At 43.1% G+C, this 27,883-nt stretch overlaps 1 protein-coding gene across 3 annotated transcripts; it reads left to right on the top strand.

Annotated features, from left to right (window-relative positions):
• The first annotated feature begins 994 nt into the window (after positions 1-994).
• Positions 995-27,807, top strand: PRPF18 (pre-mRNA processing factor 18). 3 transcript variants are annotated; one of them, XM_073328724.2, is made up of 10 exons: positions 995-1,138; positions 3,100-3,177; positions 7,086-7,190; positions 9,144-9,257; positions 16,717-16,863; positions 19,474-19,542; positions 21,028-21,168; positions 21,848-21,919; positions 23,891-24,046; positions 27,198-27,807. In XM_073328724.2, exons 1-10 carry the CDS (start codon positions 1,073-1,075, stop codon positions 27,276-27,278), a joined length of 1,029 nt encoding a protein of 342 aa, XP_073184825.1. In that variant the 5' UTR covers positions 995-1,072; the 3' UTR covers positions 27,279-27,807. The 3 variants fall into 3 exon arrangements, with proteins under 3 accessions (XP_073184825.1, XP_073184824.1, XP_073184826.1); XM_073328723.2 differs by having other exon boundaries at positions 19,432-19,542; XM_073328725.2 differs by lacking the exon at positions 19,474-19,542.
• Positions 27,808-27,883: the final 76 nt, after the last annotated feature.

The following is a 27,883-nucleotide window of genomic DNA, read 5'->3' as shown; positions in this document are numbered from 1 at the left end:
ACTGCAGTAAATTGCCTAGGAGGTTGTGGAATCTCTGTCATCAAAGATTTTTAAGAGCAGGTTAGACAAACACCTGTCAGGGATGGTCTAGGTCAGCGGTTCTCAAATTTTAGGAACCCGAGAACCCCCGTTTTGATTTAAAAAAATGTCGCGGACCCCCAAGCCCCACTCAAGCCCCAACCACTCAGCCCCAGGCCCCACTCCCAATTCCTCCCCCAAGGCCCCGCCCCCACCTCACCTCTTCCCACCCCTGCTCCAGAGTGCACCCTGTCCCCGCTCCTACCCCTCCTGCATGCCAGGGAAGCGGGAGGGAGGGGGAGGAGTTGATCAGTGGGGCCCGGGGATCCCCTAGAGTATCCTCACGGACCCCCAGGGGTCTGCGGACCCCAGTTTGAGAAACGCCGGTCTAGATAATACTTAGTCCCGCTATGAGCGCAGGAGCCTGGACGGGAAGACCTATGAAGGTCCCCTCCAGTTCTAGGATTCTGTGGTTCTACGCTCTCCTCCATCAGCATTAGTACGAGCCGCAGAACCTTCACTAGACATTTTAAAAAGCCATAAATTGAACGTCTTCATTATACTCTTTTTTTCCACGGGAGTCAAAAGGAATAGAAAAAATGGGAAAAACAGATGCTCGGGGACGGACGCTCAAATCAGTTCACGAGCGATCCTTGCCTGTTGCCTTGCCATGACTGCAACCGTGACTACTGGTTTTGAAAAGTAGCTACCCTGACGGGGTGGCTCTAAGTCGTGAGGCTGGTGGACTACTTTTGCTACTACACTGAACTGGCGCACGCACTCACGGCCTGGCACACGCACTCACACCCAGGCACACACATCCACCGGCTCCCACAATCACTGCTCCGACCAAGCACAGGGCCCACGCTCTCCCCTCCCCCGCTTGGTGGGGCTCGGCAGGGGGCGCTGCAGGCCCTCGGCTCCAGGCGCTCTCTCCCTTGGCCCCACTTCCGCCTAGCGCCCAGCGTGCCCGGAACTGACGTCACCGTGTGGCGGCGGCGCTTCCGGCGGCGGTGTTGGGGCGGGGGCCCGGCTGCGGAGCTCGGCGCGGGACATGGACATTCTCAAGGCGGAGATCAGCAGGAAGCGGCAGCTGCTGGAGGAGAAGGAGCTAGTGGGGGTGCGGGCCGGCGCCGGCAGCGCGGAGGGGGCCCGGGATCGGGGCCGGCAGCGCGGTGGGGGCCGGGATCGTTGGCAGGTGGAGGGGTTGGGTCGCGGTGGGGGCCCGGGAGTGTGCGATGGACCCTGGTTCTTGCGGGACCGTGGGGGTGGATTTAGTTCCTTTAGCCGTTGCCAGGTCAGGGCGCAGAGCCAGCTCCTGCCAGTGACCCGCCCCTCGCCTCTTCCTCTAGCGATACCCCGACAGCCCTTCCCATGATAGAGACACACGAGATCCCTTGTTCCCATCATATTTATCCCCCCTCCCCACCCCCCGCTCGATGCACCTTGGACTGCAGGAAAATCCGTGTCCCCTTCAGTGAGGGGCACAAAACCTCGCCCCCCCCCCCATCCTCAAGCTGTCTGATATATTCTGCATCCGGGCAGGGGGAGCAGTGAAGTGGCAACACTTGCAGTTGACCCAAAATGATTTCCCAGCACACTGTATGACCGGTGCTGACAATGTAACCGGGGGATCTGGCAGCCGTGTAAAGTTTGGGGTTGCTTCCCAAGAAATGGAGACGAAGAGAATCGCTCCAGGTTCTTTTCTCTTTGCCTCCCCAGGCTTTTGCGTTTACATTAGGGAGTTAAACCCACTTCCGTGTTCATCAGTATATGGGTGACTAGAAAACAACAAAGCTCTGTGGGTTGTTTTTTTTTTACAGTAGCTGACGTAACAAACCTGGAAAAGAAGCTAAAGTTTGCTGCTCAGTTTATTGCAAATGGTCTCGGGGGAAGTTGTTTTGGTGAACTCTGCATGAAGCTATAAACTAAAGTCTCTGAGGAGTGATCATGTAGTCCTGAGACTGGCAAAAATCCTCCTTAAAGTCAGTGTGGAGTCTGGCCAGAGTGAGGACAGCAAGATCAGGAACTTTTAATCAAACTTGTTCTGTCTCACATACCCATGCAAATGCGTGGTTACATCACTTCCACCCTGATCTGGGAATTTTATTTAGCTGTTGCATGAACCACAGCACCCCAACTTTGCAGGCCATCTGATTTATTTAGTTCTTTAGATGATGATAAGCTTTTATGCTGAAAAATCCAGACTTTCATGTTGTTGTTGTTAGAAGAGCTGAGATTATATAGTAGCTGAGGATACTTTATTTTAAGTATTGAGATAAGTACACCATAATATCAATTGCCATCACGGATAGGACATAGCTTACTTCAGAGGATTTACTGCCTTTTTGTAGGCAGGGAGAGAGACTTTTGAGCTGGGTTCTATGCAGTGGGTATTCCAGGCATCCTAGAAAGCACTTGTACAATCACGGTTGCAAGCTGAGCTGTATTTGGACATGTCTACATGGTCCTGTCAAAAAACAGTGTTTCTTTGTGGATGCACTAAACTGTTTTTAGGAAGAAATACAACAGCTAGCTATTACAGACAAATGATATCCCTGAACAATGTCCTTGTTTAACGTAGATACGCTCACTGTCTCAAATGGTTTCAGAAACTTTTAAAAAGTTAGGCCTTCTCCTCAGTAGTGACCCAGCTACACTAGTTGAAACTGATTAAAATGGTTTCTTACACATTCAGTTTTGTAGTATAGCTATGGCCTCATCATGTACAGTAAAGTGTGTGGGGGGGGGGGGGGGGGAAAGAGAAGTTATATAAACCAGTTTCAAGTCCTGATAATATGAAAGCAATAATAGATAGATCAGCTTGTTCAAACCACTGGGTGTTTTGGAGAGATTGTAGTATCCATTGAACTTACCAGCCAACCAGATGGTATGATTCTTATTAATATTACTCTGATGTAGTCACTGGCATGAAAGGAAAGTAAATTGGGAGTGCCTTTGAGAATATTTTCCCCTCTGTAAGGAAATCTAGTTGGACTGGTCAAATCTTTGAGGCATTAGTGAACGGAGATTGAAATCAAGTTGTATAAAACTGTAAAACATTGTTTTCCTCCTCTCTAGGGAAACAGAAAATATTTCAAGCGCAGTGAACTAGCCAAGAAAGAAGAGGCAGCGTACTTTGAAAGATGTGGCTACAAGGTACTGTAATTACTCCTTCAGTGGTTTGTGTGCTCACTTTGTCTATATTTAATATCAACGTTCCAAATATTGTTGATGATAATTGTTGTTCTTTGTTCAATTTGTCAATGTTATACATTAGCCTGTAAATGAGAAGCCACCTGGAGAGGTATGAGTTTCCTAAAACATTTTTAATGCAGGAAAAAAATGCATGATATATAGCTATTTAAGTTTGTGTTATGGTTTGGCTTTTTTTCTTGTGGAAAGCATGAAATGGCTTGGGATCAAAGCTTGCCTTTTTCTTTTTAAATTGTGTTTTAGGCATGAACGCTGAATCTGGTATAGCCACCTTCCGTTTTAAAAAAAAAAAAAAAAAAGGCCAGCTTGTAAACTAAGAACAAGTTTAAGGTCTTCCTGTTGAAATATCCCAGAGAGATCAGCAGAGATAACATTGAGTGGGTGCTTTGGAAAAACGTAGCCAACTTGTTTCGTATGCGAATCGTATATTGTTCTTCTTGGCCCAAACGATCCAGTGCTTGAAAGAGTTCAACACAGCACTTACTTTCTTTCAGGCAAAAATACTAGAAAGCAATCTTAAACTCAGGGTGCATTTTGAAACAAATGAGTGATCTGGAAGGCTTTGTTTATTTCCTCTTTAACGGCATCGGTTTAGCTAGTTTGCTGGAATTGACAGCATGGTGGTTTATTTCAGGTGTGTGTGTATGAATACATAGGGAGGTGCTCACTTCACTCTAAAGTTGGATGCTTTAATATACTCTTGTTTAATGTTTGCTAGTCAGAAATAAAAAGCCTTGTTTTTAGTAGAGCTTTACCCAGTTGGTCAGTCAGTCCAACACCCTGCTCAGATATAATGTTTGGCCTTAATAGATATAGACATACAGTTGTGACCACTATATGTGCATCAGAAATGGTTCTCAGAATCTAGTTACTGTACAGCTCGGAAGAGAGTTACGCTTTGTATTAGTTGTTTGAAGAACCATAAGTAAAAATTGTGCTAGGGCTAGTGGTTTATAGACTCACAGAATATCAGGGTTGGAAGGGACCTCAGGAGGTCATCTAGTCCAACCCCCTGCTCAAAGCAGGACCAATCCCCAATTAAATCATCACAGCCAGGGCTTTGTCAAGCCTGACCTTAAAAACTTCTAAGGAAGGAGATTCCACCACCTCCCTAGGTAACGCATTCCAGTGTTTCACCACCCTCCTAGTGAAAAAGTTTTTCCTAATATCCAACCTAAACCTCCCCCACTGCAACTTGAGACCATTACTCCTTGTCCTGTCCTCTTCCACCACTGAGAATAGTCTAGAACCATCCTCTCTGGAACCACCTCTCAGGTAGTTGAAAGCAGCTATCAAATCCCCCCTCATTCTTCTCTTCTGCAGACTAAACAATCCCAGTTCCCTCAGCCTCTCCTCATAAGTCATGTGTTCCAGACCCCTAACCATTTTTGTTGCCCTTCACTGGACTCTCTCCAATTTATCCACATCCTTCTTGTAGTGTGGGGCCCAAAACTGGACACAGTACTCCAGATGAGGCCTCACTAATGTCGAATAGAGGGGGACGATCACGTCCCTCGATCTGCTGGCTATGCCCCTACTTATACATCCCAAAATGCCATTGGCCTTCTTGGCAACAAAGACACACTGCTGACTCATATCCAGCTTCTCGTCCACTGTCACCCCAGGTCCTTTTCCGCAGAACTGCTGCCTAGCCATTCGGTCCCTAGTCTGCAGCGGTGCATTGGGATCTTCCGTCCTAAGTGCGGGACCCTGCACTTATCCTTATTGAACCTCCTCAGATTTCTTTTGGCCCAATCCTCCAATTTGTCTAGGTCCCTCTGTATCCTATCCCTCCCCTCCAGCGTATCTACCACTCCTGCTAGTTTAGTATCATCCACAAATTTGCTGAGAGTGCAATCCACACCATCCTCCAGATCATTTATGAAGATATTGAACAAAACCGGCCCCAGGACCGACCCCTGGGGCACTCCACTTGACACCAGCTGCCAACTAGACATGGAGCCATTGATTGGTTGTAGCATAATTTCAGTCCCTCGGGATAAGAAGGCCCCATATATGTGAAGGGGGGGGGGGGCTTGCAGATTTTTAGGTAACCTGTAAAGGTTTTATTAACTCCTTAAACTGCAGGTGTTTCCAGCACACATGTGTCATTTGAATCCAGTCCTGCATGTTTCAGATTTGTTGTTTAAATGCAGGATGTGGCTGATAGGAGACACAAACAAAAGTTAAGTTACCCAGGACTGGAGTTGGAATATCTATTTAGCTACAGGAATCTTCTTGAATTAAAACGTGATCTATAGAGAGGCTTTAAATGAGCTTTCTGGTTAACTTAGTGCTTTTCTAGAGCCTCCCAGATTTCTGCATTTGAACTTTTAAAATTTATTACTAAGGGGTAGAAAGCAGACTGATTCTTTTTTTAAGCGGGTGCTTTGCTTTGCTTATACTGCATTAGTAACATGTAAGCATTTGATTCACTTATAAAGAGAAAGCACTAAAGCAAAAATAATTGCAGCAAAGTTATTGCTTGTAACTTTGAGCCCAGCTGACCGAATGGCTTAAATCTTCCCTCATGTGCTGCTAACTGTTTGTTATAAACATAAAATAAATGATTGTAGAGAGTGTAGAAATTTTTCTGACATTGAGGTGTATTTCTCTTTATGTGCTTCAACTAGTTTCTATTTCCCCCCCTTGCAGTGATGAGTTTTATTTTCAGTAAGTATACTGTCCCCCATCTGCCTTTTAGATGCTAACCATTGGCTTGATTCTCCATTGCTTGCTGACCCAAAACTCCCATTGATATCAGTGGGTATTTTGGGTGAATCAGTAATGCAAGATTGGTCCCTGGATTTGCTAGTGTAGCACTAAATACAGATTTGTGCCCTGGTCGTGTAGGTCCAAATAGGTAGACCCTTATGGTCCTTCTAATTTCTCATTGCAGGATTGGGGTCTTGGCCAGCAACAATATAAAAGCTTCATTTCTAGTCTGTCTAGGACATCCATCAAATAATTGTTTTAGAGAAAACTAGAAACTGGAACTGGCTTAACATACAGTCAAGATGCAGAGATGCCAACAAAATGTAATATACTGTCGAATGAAATGGAAAATAAAAGTACCTTTTTAAAACCTAAGAAAGCATCTAGAAAGTTTCTACACTGCTCACCCGCATCCTCTGATTTTTTTCCCCTTTGTTCCAGAAAATTACCAGCATCAATCTGCCCATCTGATTTTCATTTATTTTCAGCAGCTTCACAGGTGTAACTTATAGCAGGGCTTTTAAAGGACTCTGCATTGACATGAGTGCTGTCTGTCTTTAAATATCTTTAATCATAAAAGTTTACAGCACTATGAAAACACCAAGTCTTACAAATAAGAGGTGGTTCCACTTAATTCAAGAACCTCCTTTTCTGATGGAGGGGAACTGCCGATACAATGCTACAGCTATGATGAAGGCATGGCGTGTTTTTATGTTTTTGCAATGAACTATGTTCATTTGACAGGTTCTTCTGAAAGAAGCGTTTCCAAAAAACAAGAAGTCATTTTGCTGTTTGTATTCAAAATCCACTGTGTCTTTGTATTGCCTTAAAGAGGTCTCCTTCCCCATCCCTTAGAAGTGCACTTAGGGAAACACTGATATTTGTCATAAGCTTAACCATACTTCCATAGAAGTGTATACTGACCTAGGATTCTATCTGTATCATTTTACTAGTGTTGTGGGTATGCCTAGAAGCCTGATCACAATCAGGACCCATTGTGCTATACAATTGCATAGTAAGAAGCAGCCCCTGTTCCAGAGAGTTTACAGTCTGTCTATGTATACCTTTGACACTATAGGTTTACTTCCCTGGATTTGTTATAATAGATATTATTATTATTATTATTTATTATGTAGGTACAGCAGGAGGAGGAGGAGGAGAAACCAGTGACTTCATCAAATCCAGGGTTGGAGCTAGAACTGGCAGAAGAGAAGTTACCCATGACACTTTCCAGACAAGAGGTAAAATCAAATATCACAAACTAACCTGAGACTACAGCAAATGGATCTAAATTTCCCCATTAGGGCTACATTTCCTAATGATCTGTAGCGCTCTATTTCAGGTTGTATCTGTCCTGCTACAGAATAATAGTTTTTAATTAAATAATTGTAATCTCAGTGCTTACTACAGTGGTTCTATTTAGTTCTCATACAAGGGCCTTCTTTTGTCATTGCGCAAAACACTAATGAGAGAGAGCAGTAGCAGGTAAATGCACAGGGACGTTGTTTGGTGGAGAGCCTCTCTTTTCCCCCAAATCACTGCATGAATTCTTGCTTCTACTACCCTTCCAGATGACCTTTTGAACTATCTGATGAATATGGGATTAAAGGATTGAAGGCTGCAGGCTGAATTTTTTCAAGTTCTGTTTTTCCAGCTTGTGCGTCTGTGACTTGTGAGTCCAAATCCAAATCAAGACACAAACTAGGTTTTAAAAAATGTTTCTACATCCTCCCCAAAAAGTTAAGCTAAAGTTACTGATATGCTCTTTCATCTTTTTGAGAGTAAAAGTCTTACAAGATCATCGTTAGTAAAACAAAACCCCTCCCCAAAAAACAGTTGGGAAATTCAGAATTAAGTTAAATTTACAATAAACTTAACCATGTGGAAGTGTGGAAATTCACAGTTAAGATACCCAGAGCATCTTAGCTGTGCCCTCTTAGCATTGCCAGACACCTGTCTTCTCTTTCTGTAGTGAAGTATCAAAAATGTGCATCGTAGGCCGTTGGTCTCATGTTTGGTTTCATCCATGCAGTCTGGTATGAAATGTGGTGTCCCATCACCATGCATGAGAGCTCCCCTCGTAAGAACTGTAACTTCATCTGAGAGGAGTTTGAGTGTCCACATGCCAGCTCTGTAACCACTAATGTTTGACTAGCTGTATGCCACGTGGAACCATAGGGCCTGATTTTGCAATATGTACTGAAAGTTCAGTGCCTGTCCGAATACAGGAGTCTGTGCAAAGAACTGTGTTACAGAATGAATATCTCAAACTCTTCAGACTGCTGCTTTTCCAGACAGTCCGTTGCTATCCTAAAGTGATGGCACTGCCAAATGTCGCATGTCCTGTCAATGAGTGAGAGTGCTGCTTTGCCTATATTAAATGTACGCTACCAATGGGCCTGAACGTGAATGTGATGAGGGAGGTTGTGTGATTTAGCAGGTAGTGCATGGACCTGGGATTGTAGTCTTGACACTACCTGTCACTTGGTATGTGAGCTTGGGTAAGTTAATTTCTGTGCCTCGGTATACCCTCCTTTAAAATGAGGATATGTAAGTACCACATCAGAATATTGAGACTTAGTATATTAATGTTTGTCAAGTGCTCTGAGATCCATGGATGGAAAGGCTTCATGTAAGTCAGCCTTGCAAACACATCATGACATCTTAACAGCCCAAGCACCAAATCTACTCACCCACACTCATGTTGATGAAAAAGGTTTTTCTTTCCCCAGTCAAATGGCTGAGTAGAATTTTGCAAAGTTTAAAAAACTGGATGGAATTTTCTCAAGCACCAAAATGATTTAGATGCACAGGTACCATGGACAGCCAATGAGATTTGGGCTCTTAAGTCGCTTGGGCGCTTTTAAAAATCCCGCTCTCCAATCAAAGGTTTATATTCTTGCATATTAGTTCAAAATAAGTCAGTAAGAAACTCCAGGAGTCTGTTTGAGATTCTAAACAGAATTTAGATCAGTAATATTTGAATTGAAATGACCTTTAACTGAAATGCTGTGGGAATTTTATATTTAAACCACAAAGTGGAACATTTTACTGCTGCTGCTTAGAATATAGTGTTTCCCTTCCCTCCTGGCTTAGGTTGCTATTTTATGCTAAGTAAATGAAGTGATTTTTATTTTTCTCTCTCTCTCTCTCTCCAATTTTGCATAAGGGAATACTTTGTTGACTCTTTGCAGGTGATTAGGAGGTTACGAGAGAGAGGTGAACCAATCAGATTGTTTGGAGAAACAGATTATGATGCATTTCAGCGTTTGAGGAAGATAGAAATTCTTGCACCTGAAGTTAACAAGGTAAGGCCAGATAAGTAACAGCTGTATGTGTAACTAGCTTTCTCTGAGCACTTACTGCACCTGAGGCGTTTCATAGGGATGAAAAATCATAGAACAATGAAAATTACCTTCAGTTCTCACCTATAAAGTCTCTGGGAGGATAATTTAAATATGATTTACTTTCTCTTGCCCTATTAAAATGGTCAAACTGGGCATGTTAATTTGAAGAAAGTTTTCAGGGCTTTGAGTTGGAAAAGAGATCTCTGGAAGGCAGTGACGTCAGAAGCTGCGCTGTTGGTTGCATTCCAACTATGGGGTGGGGAAGCAGTGTAGTCTTTTGCTCTGAAACTTTAGCCTACTATAGGCATCCCTGTTTGGAGAAGAGTATTTTGAATAGCTTGCCTCTGAGCAGCGACAGATTATTAATAGGAGGGATGCACTGTTTCTGGTATGCAGTTATAGTTTTTTCAAATTCCTTACTTCTAGATTTAAAAATCGAAACTTTTTTCCAATGTAAAGTACAGTTCAGCTCTGAAAAGTGACTTACGATAGCATCTTAATTAACAGATATGTTCCTTCTGTGTTAGGGTAGGTCTACACCAGGGATCGGCAACCTTTGGCACATGGGCTGTCAGGGAAATCTGCTGGTGGGCTGGGCCGGTTTGTTTACCTTCAGCATCTGCAGGTTCGGCCGATAGCAGCTCCCACTGGCCGTGGTTCGCCGCTCCAGGCCAATGGGGGCTGCGGGAAGCAGCGTGGACTGAGGGATGTGCTGGCCATCGCTTCCCGCAGCCCCCATTGGCCTGGAATGGTGATCGGCCGAACCTGCAGACTGTGCAGGTAGACAAACCGTCCCGGCTCGCCACCGGATTTCCCTGACGGGCTGCGTGCCAAAGGTTGCCGATCCCTGGTCTACACGTACGGTGGCATGCAAAGTACAGATAATGCACGCCCAGCTAGCTCTAGTATAAATGTCCGTGTAGATGGCGAGACATGTCTTAGGCAGGTTGAGCAGAGCAGAGTGCCTTTTATGCCCAAAGCTCCAGGGTATATTCCCTACATGGGCTCTCTACATGCCCAAGCAGTGCTTCCCACCTCTACGGCGCTATTTGTAGTAGTGCGAAGTTCCCTGCCACAGTCTTTCCCTGCTGCAGTGAAAAGCTCCAGCAGAAGGGGAAAGGCTCTGGCAGTGGGGAGGCCGCAGGAAAATCCACCAGCACCCTGCTGCCGGAGCTTTCCCCATTCTCTCCCCCTGCCAGTGCCTTTCACTGCCGTGTGTAACTATCTACCACAGTGACACGTATGGATGCAGCCTGCCTTTTACTCTGGCGTGTAGCTACATGTGCAGTGCCTGTATTCTGTATGTTGCTGTAAGTGCATACATAGCCTTAATCAGACATGATCTTTCAAGGAAGGAGATGTGTTTAGAGCCTGTCTGCTTGGGAGTGTGTCAATGTACACTGCAGAACTTTTAGTGCATGATAGCAAGGTGCACACATTGAGTTAGTGTGTGGCAGGTTTGTGCACTATAGATTCACATCCCAGCTTGCAGCACACTAACTCACCGTGTAGACAAGCCCTGAATATTTCCCAGTGTACCCTGTTGGTATCTGCAACACAACTAGAAAGAGTGAGCTGGATTCTGTTCTCTCTCATTCATCATCAGCATTGTTTAGTTAGGTGTCACTGGTTTGAAAACCCTCTCAAGCCTGTCTCAGGTCTCCATCAGGCTGCTAAACAGGGGTCTGCCCAGTCACTCTGGAACCCGTTGGTTTTGTGCAGTACCCCTGTCTGTCTTTTCCTTTCTAAAGGCTTGAAGCAGGATAAACAAGACAAATGTTTGAAAGAAGTCTTGCTGACAAAGGACTCATCCCATTGAAGTCAATGACAACGCTGCCATTGCCGTTAATGGAAGCAGGACTGGCTATAAGACAGTAAATAAAATTCCTTCAGGAATTTTTGAACACGTTTCAAGCCCGTGTAGTTGTTTAGCTCCACTTCAATAGGGTTAAAAGTAGGCTGATGATTAATCACAGTTAACTCATGTGATTAACTCAAAAAAATGAATCGTGATTAATCGCACTGTTAAACAATAGAATGCCAATTGAAATGTATTAAATATTTTTGGATGTTTTTCTACATTTTCAATATATTGATTTTAATTACAACACAGAATACCAAGTGCACGGTGCTCACTTTATATATTTTGATTACAAATATTTGCACTGTAAAAGTGATAAACAAAAGAAATAGTATTTTTCAATTCATCTCATACAAATTCTGTAGTGCAATCTCTATCATGAAAGTTTCAGAGTAACAGTCGTGTTAGTCTGTATTCGCAAAAAGAAAAGGAGTACTTGTGGCACCTTAGAGACTAAATTGGTTAGTCTCGGAGGTGCCACAAGTACTCCTTTTCTTTTATCATGAAAGTGCAACTTACAAATGTAGGGTTTTATTGTTACATAACTGCACTCAAAAGTAATACAATGTAAAACTTTAAGAACATACAAGTCCACTTAGTCCTACTTCTTGTTCAACCAATCGCTAAGAGAAACAAGTTTGTTTACACTTACAAATGCTGCCCGCTTCTTAATTACAATGTCACCTGAAAGTGAGAACAGGCATTCACATGGCACTGTTGTAGCTAGTGTCACAAGATATTTACATGCCAGATGCGCTAAAGATTCATATGCCTCTTCATGCTTCGACCATTGTTCCAGAGGACATGCTTCCATGCTGATGACACTCGTTAAAAAAAGAATGCGTTAATTAAATTTGTGACTGAACTCCTTGGGGGAGAATTGTATGTCCCCTGCTGCTTTACCCACATTCTGCCATATATTTCATGTTATTGCAGTCTCGGATGATGACCTAGCACATGTTGTTCATTTTAAGAACACTTTCACTGCAAATTTGACAAAATGGAAAGAAGATACCAGTGTGAAATTTCTTGAGATAGCTACAGCACTCAACCCAAGATTTAAGAATCTGAAGTGCCTTCCAAAATCTGAGAGGGACGAGGTGTGGAGTATACTTTCAGAAGTCTTAAAAGAGCAACACGCTGATGCAGAAACTACAGAACCCAAACCACCAAAAAAGAAAATCAACCTTCTGCTGGTGGCATCTGACTCAGATGATGAAAATGAACATGCGTTGGTCCAGACTGCTTTGGATCGTTATCGAGCAGAACCCGTCAGAAGCATGGACGCATGTCCTCTGGAATGGTAGATGAAGCATCTAGGGACATATGAATCTTCAGTGCCTCTGGCATGTAAGTAACTTGCAACGCTGGCTACAACAGTGCCATGCAAATGCCTGTTCTCACTTTCAGGTGACACTGTAAATAAGAAGTAGACAGCATTATCCTCTGCAAATGTAAACAAACTTGTTTGTCTGAGCGATTGGCTGAACAAAAAGTAGGATTGATTGGACTTGTAGGCTCTAAAGTTTTACATTATTTTATTTTTGAATGCAGGTTTTTTTGTACATAATTCTACATTTGTAAATTCAACTTTCATGATAAATTTCAGAGTAACAGCCATGTTAGTCTGTATTCGCAAAAAGAAAAGCAGTACTTGTGGCACCTTAGAGACTAATTTATTTATTTGAGCATATTAATTTATTTATTTAATTTATTTGAGCATAAGCTTTCGTGAGCTACAGCTCACTTCATCGGATGCATACTGTGGAAAGTGTAGAAGATCTTTTTATACACACAAAGCATGAAAAAATACCTCCCCTCACCCCACTCTCCTGCTGGTAATAGCTTATCTAAAGTGATCACTCTCCTTACAATGTGTATGAAAATCAAGTTGGGCCATTTCCAGCACAAATCCAGGTTTTCTCACCCTCCGCTCCCCCCACCCCCCACAAACTCACTCTCCTGCTGGTAATAGCCCATCCAAAGTGACCACTCTCTTTACAATGTGTATGATAATCAAGGTGGGCCATTTCCAGCACAAATCCAGGTTTTCTCACCCCCCACCCCCATACACACACAAACTCACTCTCCTGCTGGTAATAGCTCATCCAAACCTGACCACTCTCCTTACAATGTGTATGATAATCAAGGTGGGCCATTTCCAGCATAAATCCAAGTTTAACCAGAACGTCTGGGGGGGGCGTAGGAAAAAAACAAGGGGAAATAGGCTACCTTGCATAATGACTTAGCCACTCCCAGTCTCTATTTAAGCCTAAATTAATAATATCCAATTTGCAAATGAATTCCAATTCAGCAGTTTCTCGCTGGAGTCTGGATTTGAAGTTTTTTTGTTTTAAGATAGCGACCTTCATGTCTGTAATTGCGTGACCAGAGAGATTGAAGTGTTTTCCGACTGGTTTATGAATGTTATAATTCTTGACATCTGATTTGTGTCCATTTATTCTTTTACGTAGAGACTGTCCAGTTTGACCAATGTACATGGCAGAGGGGCATTGCTGGCACATGATGGCATAGATCACATTGGTGGATGTGCAGGTGAACGAGCCTCTGATAGTGTGGCTGATGTTATTAGGCCTTGTGATGGTGTCCCCTGAATAGATATGTGGGCACAGTTGGCAACGGGCTTTGTTGCAAGGATAGGTTCCTGGGTTAGTGGTTCTGTTGTGTGGTATGTGGTTGTTGGTGAGTATTTGCTTCAGGTTGGGGGGCTGTCTGTAGGCAAGGACTGGCCTGTCTCCCAAGATTTGTGAGAGTGTTGGGTCATCCTTCAGGATAGGTTGTAGATCCTTAATAATGCGTTGGAGGGGTTTTAGTTGGGGGCTGAAGATGACGGCTAGTGGCGTTCTGTTATTTTCTTTGTTAGGCCTGTCCTGTAGTAGGTGACTTCTGGGAACTCTTCTGGCTCTATCAATCTGTTTCTTCACTTCTGCAGGTGGGTATTGTAGTTGTAAGAATACGTGATAGAGATCTTGCAGGTGTTTGTCTCTGTCTGAGGGGTTGGAGCAAATGCGGTTGTATTGCAGAGCTTGGGTGTAGACGATGGATCGTGTGGTGTGGTCAGGGTGAAAGCTGGAGGCATGTAGGTAGGAATAGCGGTCAGTAGGTTTCCGGTATAGGGTGGTGTTTATGTGACCATTGTTTATTAGCACTGTAGTGTCCAGGAAGTGGATCTCTTGTGTGGACTGGACCAGGCTGAGGTTGATGGTGGGATGGAAATTGTTGAAATCATGGTGGAATTCCTCAAGGGCTTCTTTTCTATGGGTCCAGATGATGAAGATGTCATCAATATAGCGCAAGTAGAGTAGGGGCGTTAGGGGACGAGAGCTGAGGAAGCGTTGTTCTAAATCAGCCATAAAAATGTTGGCATACTGTGGGTACCCATAGCAGTGCCGCTGATCTGAAGGTATACATTGTCCCCAAATGTAAAATAGTCATGGGTAAGGACAAAGTCACAAAGTTCAGCCACCAGGTTAGCCGTGACATTATCGGGGATAGTGTTCTTGACGGCTTGTAGTCCATCTTTGTGTGGAATGTTGGTGTAGAGGGCTTCTACATCCACAGTGGCCAGGATGGTGTTATCAGGAAGATCACCGATGGATTGTAGTTTCCTCAGGAAGTCAGTGGTGTCTCGAAGGTAGCTGGGAGTGCTGGTAGCGTAGGGCCTGAGGAGGGAGTCTACATAGCCACACAATCCTGCTGTCAGGGTGCCAATGCCTGAGATGATGGGGCGCCCAGGATTTCCAGGTTTATGGATCTTAGGTAGTAGATAGAATATCCCAGGTCGGGGTTCCAGGGGTGTGTCTGTGCGGATTTGATCTTGTGCTTTTTCAGGAAGTTTCTTGAGCAAATGCTGTAGTTGCTTTTGGTAACTCTCAGTGGGATCATAGGGTCATGGCTTGTAGAAAGTGGTGTTGGAGAGCTGCCGAGCAGCCTCTTGTTCATATTCCAACCTATTCATGATGACAACAGCACCTCCTTTGTCAGCCTTTTTGATTATGATGTCAGGGTTGTTTCTGAGGCTGTGGATGGCATTGTGTTCTGCACGGATGAACTATTACTAGCAGGAGAGTGAGTTTGTGTGTGTATGGGGGTGGGGGGTGAGAAAACCTGGATTTGTGCTGGAAATGGCCCACCTTGATTATCATACACATTGTAGGGAGAGTGGTCACTTTGGATGAGCTATTACCAGCAGGAGAGTGAGTTTGTGTGTGGTTTTTTTCTGTTTTTGTTTTTTGGAGGGGTGGGGGGGTGAGAAAACCTGGATTTGTGCTGGAAATGGCCCAACTTGATTATCATACACATTGTAAGGAGAGTGATCACTTTAGATAAGCTGTTACCAGCAGGAGAGTGGGGTGGGAGGAAGTATTGTTTCATGGTCTCTGTGTATATAATGTCTTCTGCAGTTTCCACAGTATGCATCCGATGAAGTGAGCTGTAGCTCACGAAAGCTTATGCTCAAATAAATTGGTTAGTCTCTGAGGTGCCACAAGTACTCCTTTTCTTTTTGCGAATACAGACTAACATGACTGTTACTCTATAGCCTATTGTATTAGTTAAAGACCTGTGCTATTTAGGGGGATGGTGCACAGATGTTCGGAGTCACTGTAAATAAATGTCAGTGTTTGTTCAGGGCAGAGCAGACAGCTGGATGAGGCCTCACTGATGTATTTTTTGTGTTTGTGAGTTTATTGCTCATGAAAGGTACCATACTGATAACCCTGAAAGCTGAGTCAGTTCTCCATGTTTTTTTTTCCTGAAAATATCCGCGTCCGCTGGTTGGTTTTTTTCTTAGTCTGTGATCCTGTGGAGACTTATCTAGATGGTTAATTTTTAAACATGCAAGTGATCCCACTGAGTGCATCCAGTGGAACTATTCATGTGCTTAAAGTTAAGCCGTTTAATAAGTCGGCTTGGCATAATTTGATTTTAATTGAGAACTGTCAGTAAATGTTGATTTCAGCTGACACTGAAATCGATAGGGGAAAAAAATATCCATCAGTAACAGCTGGCATGTCTGCAGGGATCTGGTGCCATCAGCCGTTTGGCCATGAAGGGGAACCCTCTGCAGCTCTGCTGTCACAACCCTGTTCGCTCAGTCACCAGCCAGGAGTCTGGGAGCCATCCGCAGGCAGGAGCTCTTCAGCAGCAGTGTGACTTCTCCCGCAGCTGGGGGTCATCATTCTCTTTACAGTTCTGGCCAGGGATCTCTGCTCCACTGGCCTGGGACAACCTCTGCTTCCCTCATACCCTGGTGTCTTGGAGCTCCCGGCAGCACTGTTCTCAGCACTGCCCTAACCTCAATCCCAGTCCTACCCCCCACAACTGTAAATGTAAAAATGGTTAACAATAGAAAAAGATCTTAAAATAAAAAATTAAAATAACCAAAATTAGAAAAAAATAACAATTGAATTCTGCCAAGCCTATATTTGTCTCGGCAGGATTTGGCCCTTAATGAACAAATGTGGTAAGCTTCCTTTGATTATCAAAAATAAAATAAGATCGTGATTATCTAGTAACTATTTCTTCTCCCTTTCCTAGGGCTTGAGAAATGACCTGAAAGCAGCTTTGGATAAGATTGACCAGCAGTATCTGAATGAAATTGTAGGTGGTCAGGAACCAGGAGAAGAAGACACCCAGAATGATCTGAAAGTCCATGAAGAAAATACTACTATTGAAGAATTGGAGGTATGCAGTGAGGGGGTTTTAACTCTGTTTTTCAATACAGTTCTATGTCCTTGTACTGTTATAGAGAAATTTAAGGGCTGGTTTTAAACACAGGTGCTTCCCTAGGGCACCAACACCAAAGGGTACCTTTGTGATAAGGGTACCTTTCTCTTCCACCAAGAATCACATTAATACTCAGATTCCTCCTTGTACCAAAGGACCAGTCACCTACCCCAGTCAGTTGCACATTGGATCTCACAAAAAAGACCATATTTTTAGCCAATCCTATCATAAACTATCTAAAGATTTATTAAATAGGAAAAAAAAATGAGTTATCTACAAGATTAAAGCAGATAAACATATATACACAAATGAGTTACAATCTTAAATTTCAAAAGGTAATAGACGCTTCTGTAATAAGCAAGCTGGGGATCCCTTGCTTATGCTTAGAAAACCTTGCCTCTGAGTCCAAACAGCATAGAGATACAGTTCCTTCTTGTTAGGGGTATAAAGCCCCTTCCTCACTAGAAACTCAGCTGACAGGAGGAATTCACTTGGTTGGCTCATCTTCACAGGCTGGTGAAGGGCAAAACAACAAACATTTTTTGGACTCTTTAATGTTCCATGATAGTCTGGTGTTGATGGACCTTCCCTCTGGGTCAGGACATAACTTTTATTGGAGACCAGCACTTCACGTAGGTGAATGACTCTCTCCTGTCCCTTACACAGTCAGAGGCTTACAATACAAATGCTCAAATATTGCCTTACAATATGGGATATAGATGTTACAAGTGAGATTAGTGCAGGCAGCAAGCAACTCACAAGCATTCAATAAAGTCTGTACACATACTTATAATCGTAATACCTATTTTAACAAAACTAGCACACAGGTGAGCCAGACTGACTCCAGCTATGTATTTGTCATTCAATTGAGTGTAGCCATAGCCTAAGGGCTGGTCTGTGCTACAGGAGGGAATCAATCTAAGTTACGCAACTTCAGCTACGTGAATAACGTAGCTGAAGTTGACGTACTTAGATCTACTTACTGTGGTGTCTTCATTGCGGTGTGTTGACGGGGGACGCTCTCCCGTCGATTCCCCTTGCATTTCTCCTTGAGGTGGAGTACCGGAGTTGACGCTAGAGTGATCGGTGGTTGATTTATCGCGTCTATACTAGACATGATAAATCAACCCCTGCTGGATCAATCGCTGCCTGTCGATCTGGCCGATAGTGTAGACTTATTCCCTTAATTGTCAAACTGTTTTCAGAAGTTAATCCTTTTAACATCCCTTGAAAGGTCTATTAAAGAGAAATACCCTGATTTATAACTTGGAGCTCATTCATCGATTGCAAGGCCAGAAGGGGCCATTGTGACCTCCTGTATAACACAGGTCAGAGAACTTCCCCAGAATGATTCCTAGAGCAAATCTTTAGAAAAGTATCCAATCTTGATTTAAAAATTGTGGAGGAGAATCCACCACAACCCATAATAAGTTGTTCCAATGGTTAATTACTTTCACTGTTAAAAATGTACGCCTGATTTCCAGTCTGAATTTGGTTAACTTCAATTTACAGCCATTAGATCACGGTACACCTTTCTCTGCTAGATTGAAAAGTCCATTATTAAATATTTGTTCCCCATGTAGATACTTATAGACTGTGAGCAAGTCACCCGTTAACCTTCCCTTTGTTAAGCGAAATAGATTGAGCTTCTTGAGGTATGTTTTCCAAATGTTCTGTTAAGATAATTTTGCAAGGCGTACAGTTACTGGCCTAAACACTCGTGTAACTAGTTTTTTCTCTTTCCAATAGGAGTTCTAATAATCACTAATTGTGATAGAAGAGATGGGGCTAATGTTGTAAAACCTTAATTGTTTAACTTTGTCAAATATGACCTTTTGGGTCTGTATTTGTACCAGCTTGGTCTGGGCTAAGAAGTGAATATTTTTGGGAAGTTTTTATATTTGTTTGGCCATTTTAGCGGTATCTGAACACACATCCACAGTTTTATGCCTTTAAATTGAGTTGAGGTTGAACAATAAAATGTTGTTTAAAGGGACATGACAGGTTAGGTTCTAAATTTGGGTTTTGTTTTAAAAATTTTAGGAAATTGATGAAAATTAAATTCATGAAATTAAAAATATATAACCGGGAAAGGGTCATTTTAAGAATTTCTGTGAAAGTGAAGTTGACTATTAAAATAAAAAACAAAATGAAAAACTGACCCTGTTAAGAGAAATGTAAAGTAAACAGACGCTAAATAGTATAAACAGTGGAATAACTTCAGGGTGATTGTAAATTCCCATTGAAATCCTTTTGAGCTATGGGTGCTGAACATCTTTGCAAATCAGGCCAATTATTAATAGTCAAGGGATGCTTTTAGATTAAAAATCATGATTTAGGTTTCTGAAATGTAAAACTGGTTCTTCATCACTCGATATCATTCATAGTTTCATGGATGTTGATGACATGTGCTGGATTATTGTCACTGTTCCCAAAATGTTTGAGACTACTGGCTGTAAAAATTGCATTTCTAAACACTGGTGATGCACCTGATAGCTTTCCTTTTTTGACAAATATGTATCACAGAAGGATGAGGAATTGCTTTGGCTTTCCCCCCCCCTCTTTCAGGCTTTGGGAGAATCCTTAGGACAAGGTGATGATCACAAAGACATGGACATCATAACCAAATTTTTGAAGGTAAAGAACTTTAACTTGGTTAATTAGTTATATTTGAGCCGTAGCAAAGATTCAAATGTGGCTGAATATACTCAGGATAGAAATGCCAGTTGTGGTTATTCTGCATGTCAGTTTTTATTTCCACACTTAGGGTGGGATTCTCAAAAGTGCTCAGTGCCTGGGAGCTCTCATTATTTCCAGCAGGAGCTGGTGGGTGCTTAGCACTTCTGAAGAATAGGTCCTTATTTTCCAGTCTTCATTAACATGGTTTTGGTTATGCCTTGTTCTGTGACAATGAATTCAGTAGCAATTGTTCTTAAATTTAGAGAGATTAAGCAGGATTATGGTCACTATGTACTAATATGGTGCATACAAAAAACTCCATTTTTTAAAAAGAAAAGCAGTGCATATTGGAGAAAATGAAATTCCATCTGTTTTCACCAGATTTAGTAAGTGAATTAAAGAGAATTCCACTGGCCTCCACCTATGGCTTCACTGAAGAAACTCATGTTTAGGCAACTAGGGTAAAGTAAACTGCTTTCCTGGCTAGAAACCCACCTGGTGATTCAGTCATATATCTTGGTCCTCAGGTAACTAATTAGAGTATCAAAAGTCCCATGACTTTTGAGCTGTAACTAGTCATGTGAGTTGGTATATTGAGTGTTTTTTGATGGTAACCAGACGTAAGAATTTTAAGATAAGCCTGGCTCTCTCTGACAGTTCAGGTATTAAAGTGAGGGCAAGTTGGATGTGTTGGCTGAGCTTTTGAGGCCCTACGTTCAATTTGATGGTGTTTTTATGTTTGTCTGGTATGCATTAATGCTGCATCTGATCATCTTTAAAATTTCAGGGAATGCTGTTTGCAGGTGTAAGGGGAAATGAGGGCATACAGAGCTCCTACCATGGGGAGAAAGGGTGGAACTGGGATGGGGGCACACAGAACCCCTGGTGATGGGGAGAGGAAAGGGTGGCACACAGCTTCTGGCATTGGAAGAGATTTCGAGGAGTCCCAGAAATAGAGGCGGAAAAAAGGGGGGCACATAGGGAGGTGTGTGTGTTGAGGGAAATAGGCAGCCCCTGGTGTGTCAGTGAGTTTGACCTGCACAAGCTATGAAGTGTGGTGCCCCTAGTCATGTATTTGGCTTCACATACAATGTGTTAGACATTCTGTGGGCCGTGGTCTGAAGGGAGTGCTGGGCGCGTGTCCATTCTAAGTGAGCCTGAGGCTGTTGGCATCTCATACCTACATCTCTGCTTTCATTTTATAGTCCAACTTGCCTCCATCACTGATGTCCACCTCAGCATCTCCCTAGTTTCCTTCTTCCTCTCCTCTTTGTACCTGCCACCTCTTATGGCATGTCCGGTTCCTTGCCTCTTTTCATTCAAGTCCCTCCTGAAACCCTGCTTTTTTTAGTTTTGACATTTATGCTGCACTTTTATGCAGACATTTTACTGGTGTAGCCACTAGGTGGCACCGTGGCATAAACTTACTCCTTCCTTTTCCAGTTTCTTCTGGGTGTCTGGGCGAAGGAGTTGAATGCCAGAGAGGATTACGTGAAACGCGGTGTGCAGGGGAAACTGAACAGTGCCACACAAAAGCAGACAGAATCCTATCTGAGACCTCTCTTCAGAAAACTGCGGAAAAGGGTGAGGGATCTTCAAAATGACAGGGTCCAGCTGGACTTCTCTTCACCTCTGCTTCCTAACTGCGTAGTGCTCCTTATTGATTGTCTCCATTGTACAGATGGGGAAGTGGAGTCAGAGAGGCTAAGTGACTTGCTCAAGGTCATTCAGTGACGCAGTTGGGAACAGAAACCCAGTCTCTGATTCGCACTCCTGTTTAACCACTGAATCCTAGTGCCTGCCTAAAATAGATGCCTTCCCAAATGTCATAATGTGTATCAGTGATCCAATGGGTTGCTTATGTTTTATTCACAACTCTGGCACAAGTTACATAACCTGTGTGTGCCTCAGTTACTTCATTTGTACCAGTGGTTTTCAAACATTTTAGGCTGCGTACCCATTTCCAAATAATGCATGCCGCATATCCCTGTCTGAGATAGGGTCACAATATACCTACGATTAGATTGCCAAGTGTTACTAAACAAAGTGCGTTGTCCGCCAATACAGGATTTTCCTTGCGTGCCCCCTGAGGAGAACTTGCTTACCCCACTTTGAAAACCCCTGATTTATACAATGGAGATATTTATCCTCTTTAAAGTGCTTGAGATTTGTGGCCGCAAAGCTCTGTGTAAGTGCAAAATACTATCGCTTTCAAAAGCTATGTATTTCTCAGAAGTAAAACTAATGTTTTTTCCTCTTTCAGACTCTCCCTGCAGACATCAAAGAATCAATAACAGATATTATTAAATTCATGTTGCAAAGGGAGTACGTGAAGGTATGCTTACTTATAAGCTTCTAAAGTGTTCAAGCCATGTAGCATTAATTGGATGATATACTGTGAATGTTTCATTTTGGCTTCTCAGAGGCATGTCGTTAGAGAGAACACATGTTCAAACAAAACTGACATCAGCCTCTGCTGGTTAGGCACCAGGTAAAGGGATGTGGGGAATTCACTGATTGTATAGTTCCTGGAACTGAATGACAAGTTTCCAGGTTCTGGTATGGTATTTAATTCTCAGGAAAAGAGGGCAGCTTGGAAGTGTCTTGGATACATCTCCTGCTTTATGGTCAAACCCTGCTTGATTTACAACCTGAGAGACTGTTGAAGTCCGTGCAGTTGCAAGTCCAGGCAGAATCTTGCTGTAAATGATTATATTAACTTAAAGAGGAAACTTGAATGGAAATTTCAACATTATCTCTCAATTAATACCACATTATGTGTTTGACTGCTGTATGTAAAATATCAAACACACATAAGACCTTGTCCCTCCCTACATCCTGTATTGGACGTACCCACATCAATAGTCCTGTACAAGCTTAAAGAGGGGGTGATGTTGAGGGTAAATTATTAAAAAGTTTAGTGAACACAGTGTGCTTAAAGGAGGAGTGAGAGGTTTGGCATACAAGAACAATCAGTGTTACATTTTACTTTGAGCGTTCTGTAGCCACCTCCAGAAATGAAACTGGAATGCCAATGGTAGTTCTATGGTAGCTTGTGTGGGTGGCAGGAGAAATGGAGCCTTGTAATTCCCCTCACTTTCCCAGCAGTATGATAAGACTTGTGAGGATTTGGGGTAGTCTGCCTAATAACCAAGTCTGATTTTTGTTTCTGACTTTTCTTAAAATTTGCTGGCCTAGGACAAGTTTAATTCAAGTCACTTTAAGGCCAAAGTGTATTTTTCAATTATGCTTTGTGTAGTCTAAAAGATCCCCTTCCAGCTCTTTGCAAGGAGAGCAATAGGGCTATAGTATATTATGTTGGTGGATCAGCTGTGCCTATCTGTTTCACAGGTGCTTGATTTTATACTCATTAAGTCGACTGAACTGGGCACTTTGAGTTCACACGTGGAAGCTTTTGTGAGGCTTGGAACTTTAAAAAACACATTGTCTCCTTCTTTATTTCCCCATCTCAATTCCTAGCAAGAGTTGTCCTTTGTCACAGTCTGCTGTCTTGGATACTCTTTGGTTTGTACAGAATGGTGTACATTATGCATGCTATGTATTTAATTACATCCAAATGTATTAAAAGGTAGCAAAATCAAGCACTTGAAAATAGGGAAATGCCAGAATTAAGGCAAACCATTAACCTCTGCATCACATACCACGCTGTGTCAAAGCAGGAACAGATGCCAGTTCTCCAGAGTGGCATTCAACTTTCTTAACCAGGAAGCCATCCTTTCTCTTCCTACAATCCCCTGCCTCATTTGCTGCACATCTTCCAGCTTCCTCCTACAAACAGCATCCTTCACTACACAACCCTGACTCATGCTAGCCTGTACACTGCATGAGGCAGGAGTCCTGTGGAAAATATAGTATGCGATCATGTAATTCTGGCATTTCCCAACTTTTGATTGTTACAATTGCAAAATTAAGCATTCTTTGAACATTTTGTAGACTATTTCCTAATTTAAAAAAAGCCCTCAAAAAACAAATTTCATTATGTCGAACCATACTGACCCCCCCAGCATGAGCTGGATATAGATCTTTTGATCTACAACACAAACCTCTGTTACTCTGCTAATTGAGCAACTGGTAGCAGTAGTAGGCTGCTATCCTCTGGACCAGTCACTAGAGCCGGGGATAAGACTCAAACTTTGCCAGGGGGTTTCACAGCTAGTTGCTGACTGCTGGGGAATGTAGATTTCCAGGTTCTGCAGGCCAGTGCTGTATGGATTCTAGACCCTGAGCTTTTAGCCTATCTGTGTCTCTCTCTGCTTTTCTAAGTATTTATAAACTTTTTTTTCAGGCTAATGATGCCTACCTTCAAATGGCCATTGGAAATGCTCCCTGGCCTATTGGTGTCACTATGGTTGGCATCCATGCCCGAACTGGCCGGGAAAAGATTTTCTCTAAGCATGTGGCCCATGTTTTGAACGATGAGACTCAGAGGAAATATATTCAGGTAAGGGCTTAAGGAGTGTTAGACTCGGGATTCCAGAGGCTACACATTAAAAGTTAGGAAGACCTTTGAATAGTGCAAATTTTATAAGCACAAATGATAAGGCAAAAATAAAAGGTGGTAGGTACGGGCTGTTGCCTTTTGGCTCTGACTGAATGCAGTATCCGTTTAATAACCAAGGCATCCTGGACCCGTTGGGGCTCTCCTGCTGTGGTTTAGGGATGGAGTCTAATAAGTCTTTTTCCATCACCTATCATGATTCTACATTACGGCTGAAATAGCTATAAACCCATGCTTCAGTCTCCTGGGCTCCATCATTTTCTAACCTCTAGCATTAACGTCACATATTGTCTGGAGTTTATGATACTGTTGTTGAATTGACTGAACAATGAAACAAGTTTCCAACTTGGTCTTGTATTTCTGCAGCCAGACAGACATGGTGGTTCTCTTAGTGTAACTCTCCTTAAAGGGACTCCAACTCAAAATGGGTACAACATTCCAGGTTCAGATAGAGCCCGCTGTTAAATTACATCCTGAACTGAAAAAAATGATTCCTTTAAGAATTGGTGTACAAGCTTTTCTGATGATGTATGGTAGGGTCCCTCAGCAGAGGGGAGCAGGTGGGTCTGAGAGGATTACCCCTCTCCTTATCCCATATAAATACATGTTTGGCTGTAGCAGCAGCAGCTCTCAAGTAAAGCCCTCCTACCTTCTCTATGGGACCTGCAGAAATAGTTCCATGGGGCAGGGAACTTCCCTACTAGCCAGTGGCCTCTACCCCGGGCCCTTTTGAGCGGTCCTTCCTGCTGCAATACCAAGACTCCCATGGCTTCCAGCTCCTGCTATGAACCATGATGCCATCTCTGCTGTCACATTACCGTGGGGGAAAAGGAGAGTATCTTTTATTTTGCTGATCATCTGAGGAAATGTCTTCCTCACATTGCCCCCCGTTTCGGACATTCACAGAAGCCAGTGGTGGCCCTGTAACTAGGGGATGTCACTTAGAGGAAAAGGAAGTGTCACTCAGATTGCTTTTGGGGCCCCTGACTGAGACATGTTTGAAGCTGTGTATTTTCTGAAATACCTCAAGTTAAGTTTCAGCATCTTCATGCCGTTCTCTCTGAAAATACTGTACTTAGGGGCCTTTAGGCACTTAAGTCAGAGGAGGGTTTCAGCCCTGGGGGCTAAAAACTGAGCTCTATGGGGGCTTTAATATAAATTTCATCTGTAGCCTTGGGAAGTCCCTTCATTTATGTTCCTTCTTCTCTAACATGGGGATAATCCTTACCCCAGAGGGCTATGTGATATCTTTTTCGAGTAGCCTTCTCAAGTTGCAGTGTATTTGACTGTCCTGCAGGGGTTTCTCTTCCCATTATCTCTAATACGGGCTAAATTTGCCTGTCCAGGGGATCCTTGTGTTCATCTCCCAACTGTGCAGATTTCTGTACAAATCCGTCCCAATCCTCCTTCACTGTGGGAAGAATTTTCAGGTCTATGCTGCTCAACCACAAGGCTAATTGTACAATCATATGCAGGGTTAACGTTTACGCATGTGTGTGCTTTGTCTTCACTACAAACACACATAATAGTCTTTAGTAGATACTGTTTGTATTTGGGTTATGCAGGATCTTTGCTGCTCAGCCCAACAGTGTCAGGTGCACTTTGATTTGTTTGCTAGAAGTCCACGGTTACAGCATCCAAAGCAAAGGGTGATCATTTAGGGCTTCTGATTTTTGGTTTTAACCGATAAACACCAGTAAAATGCCTCTGCTTTAAAATAGAATAAAATAAATGGTGTTTAACCATAAGCACTGAGAAAACACCAGAAATGGTTACTTGTCTCTAAGCCCTTGTCTATGTGGAGCAGCAATGTGTCCTACGGGGGCATGGCTTTTAAAGCGCTTTAACATATTACACGTTAATTGGACCATGCAAACCCTGCTGGTGCTCAGTAAAGGTTTCCTAGTGCGCTTTAACCTAGTGCTGTTTGAAACTGTACTACATTAAAGTGCAGTGGTTCTCAACCAGCAGTCCAGGGCCCCTTGGGGGCCCATGAGTAGGTTTCAGGGGGCCACTAAGCAGGGCCAGTGTTAGACTCACTGGAGCCCACAGTAGAAAGCCGCAGCCCCCCTGGCATGGGGCTGAAGCCCAGGGCCCTGAGCCCTGCCACCCTGAAGCCTGAGCAGTGTAGCTTCATGGGGGGGCCTTGTGGCCTGGAGCCCCAGGCAATTGCCCTGCTTGCTACCCTGCCTTTTATATGCAGAAACCCAGTTACTGTGACACAGGTGGGCCGTGGAGTTTTTATAGCATGTTGGGGAGGCCTCAGAAAGAAAAAGGTAGAGATCCGCTGCACTAGCCCCCCTTCCCCCCCCAAATTAATGAACCCTGAAATTAATGAACCCTGAAAACCTAAATCTAAAGCCGCAGGGGTTGCAGAATTCATGGCAAGCATGTGTCACACCTGCCAGCTAGTGGTATCTTGCCATTGCAGCCTAGCACACCACAGCCGAAGCTGGGGTCACTTTATTCTTCACTCTGTGTGCTGTTTACATGTCATTTTTTTTTTTTTTTAGAGAGTCCGAATGATATTGTCAGATAGCTTAGGCAGTAGTAGTGTACCCAGGATAAGAGAGAGACAAGGTGGGTGAGGTAATATCTTGTATTGGACCAACTTCTGTTGGTGAGAGAGAGAAGCTTTCGAGCTTACACAGAGCTCTTCTTCAGTCTTTTAATTTTAAACCTGAGTATAGTATAAGAAGCAAAAAGTACAAATGGTGAAAGTATTTATCACAGTTAACCTGATAGTGCCAGTTTCCTCTCCCGGAGGAGGTAACCAGTTTCCTAAGGTCTAAACAGCTAGTGACAGTTAGTGATACGTGTTGTCCCATGAATCTGTTTGAACGACGGACTAAATTAATAGATTATGCCCCACTATTCCCTCTGCTGTTTGGAGCATTCAGCAAATCCTTTCCTTGCAATTACCCTGTCCAAGAGACGTGTGTCTTCTGGAAGGTGCCTAACTTTTTGAAAAACCTGGTTACACTGGGGTGGGTCGCTTCTGTGCCCGAAACTCAAAGTTGACCAGGATATAGTTAAGTTGGTTTGATTGCTGCTGGTTTATTACAGACCTCTCCTTGTTTTCTTGACTTTCTAGGGGTTGAAGAGGCTCATGACCATTTGCCAGAAACACTTCCCAACAGACCCATCCAAATGCGTGGAGTACAATGCCTTGTGAGTCTCTCAGCTGCCCAAGGCGTAAATCATTTTCTGCTCTCCAAGACCCAGAGAGAGAGGAGAGAACAGCCCAGACTTTGCTTGAAATCGACTAAAAACTTGGGGTGTGTCTGGAGCAATAGCATAAAGCCAAGGGCTTTGTCTAGAGCTTGATTTCTACAAACCACCTCTATTTATGTTTCTTTTAAGCTCTGTGTACATTACACTCAACTGATCCTGAACCCATTTGGGATTTTGGGGGGGGGTCTTTATTTTAATTATTCTGGAAATCATAGGGACCGAACATTATTTCTTTTCCCACAGCTCAGAAGCTTAGATCGCGGTCATCTGTTGCTTTTATTGGACTCTTTCCCATTGAGGTTGGCATGGGCAGATGATTAGAAGGAAACAGTTGAAACTGAATTCTAATTATTTCTGTAAATATGAACATTTCAGTGTCTAATCTTTCATGTGGTATTTATCAGAAAAAAGACTCACATATTTCTCAGCTGAAAAGTACAGCCAAACTGGTAAAAGTTTTTGATCTTGAATGGATCTGTTGTTTTTTTTTTTTTAGTGGAGCTTTTAATATGAACCTTGTGAGCTTGGAGTAAGGAATCTTTGGGC

The sequence above is a fragment of the Lepidochelys kempii genome, chromosome 1, assembly GCF_965140285.1.
Source record: "Lepidochelys kempii isolate rLepKem1 chromosome 1, rLepKem1.hap1, whole genome shotgun sequence".
Classification (NCBI taxonomy): Eukaryota; Metazoa; Chordata; order Testudines; family Cheloniidae; genus Lepidochelys; species Lepidochelys kempii.
This window is presented reverse-complemented; position numbering and strand designations above follow the sequence as displayed.

Bases quoted from the DNA above. Each gene is read 5' to 3' on its own strand.
- PRPF18 (XM_073328723.2), top strand. From the start codon at position 1,073: ATGGACATTCTCAAGGCGGAGATCAGCAGGAAGCGGCAGCTGCTGGAG. The intron at 21,169-21,847 runs GTGAGGGATCTT...TTCCTCTTTCAG, and splicing joins TCAGAAAACTGCGGAAAAGG to ACTCTCCCTGCAGACATCAA. The intron at 24,047-27,197 runs GTAAGGGCTTAA...TTGACTTTCTAG, and splicing joins CTCAGAGGAAATATATTCAG to GGGTTGAAGAGGCTCATGAC.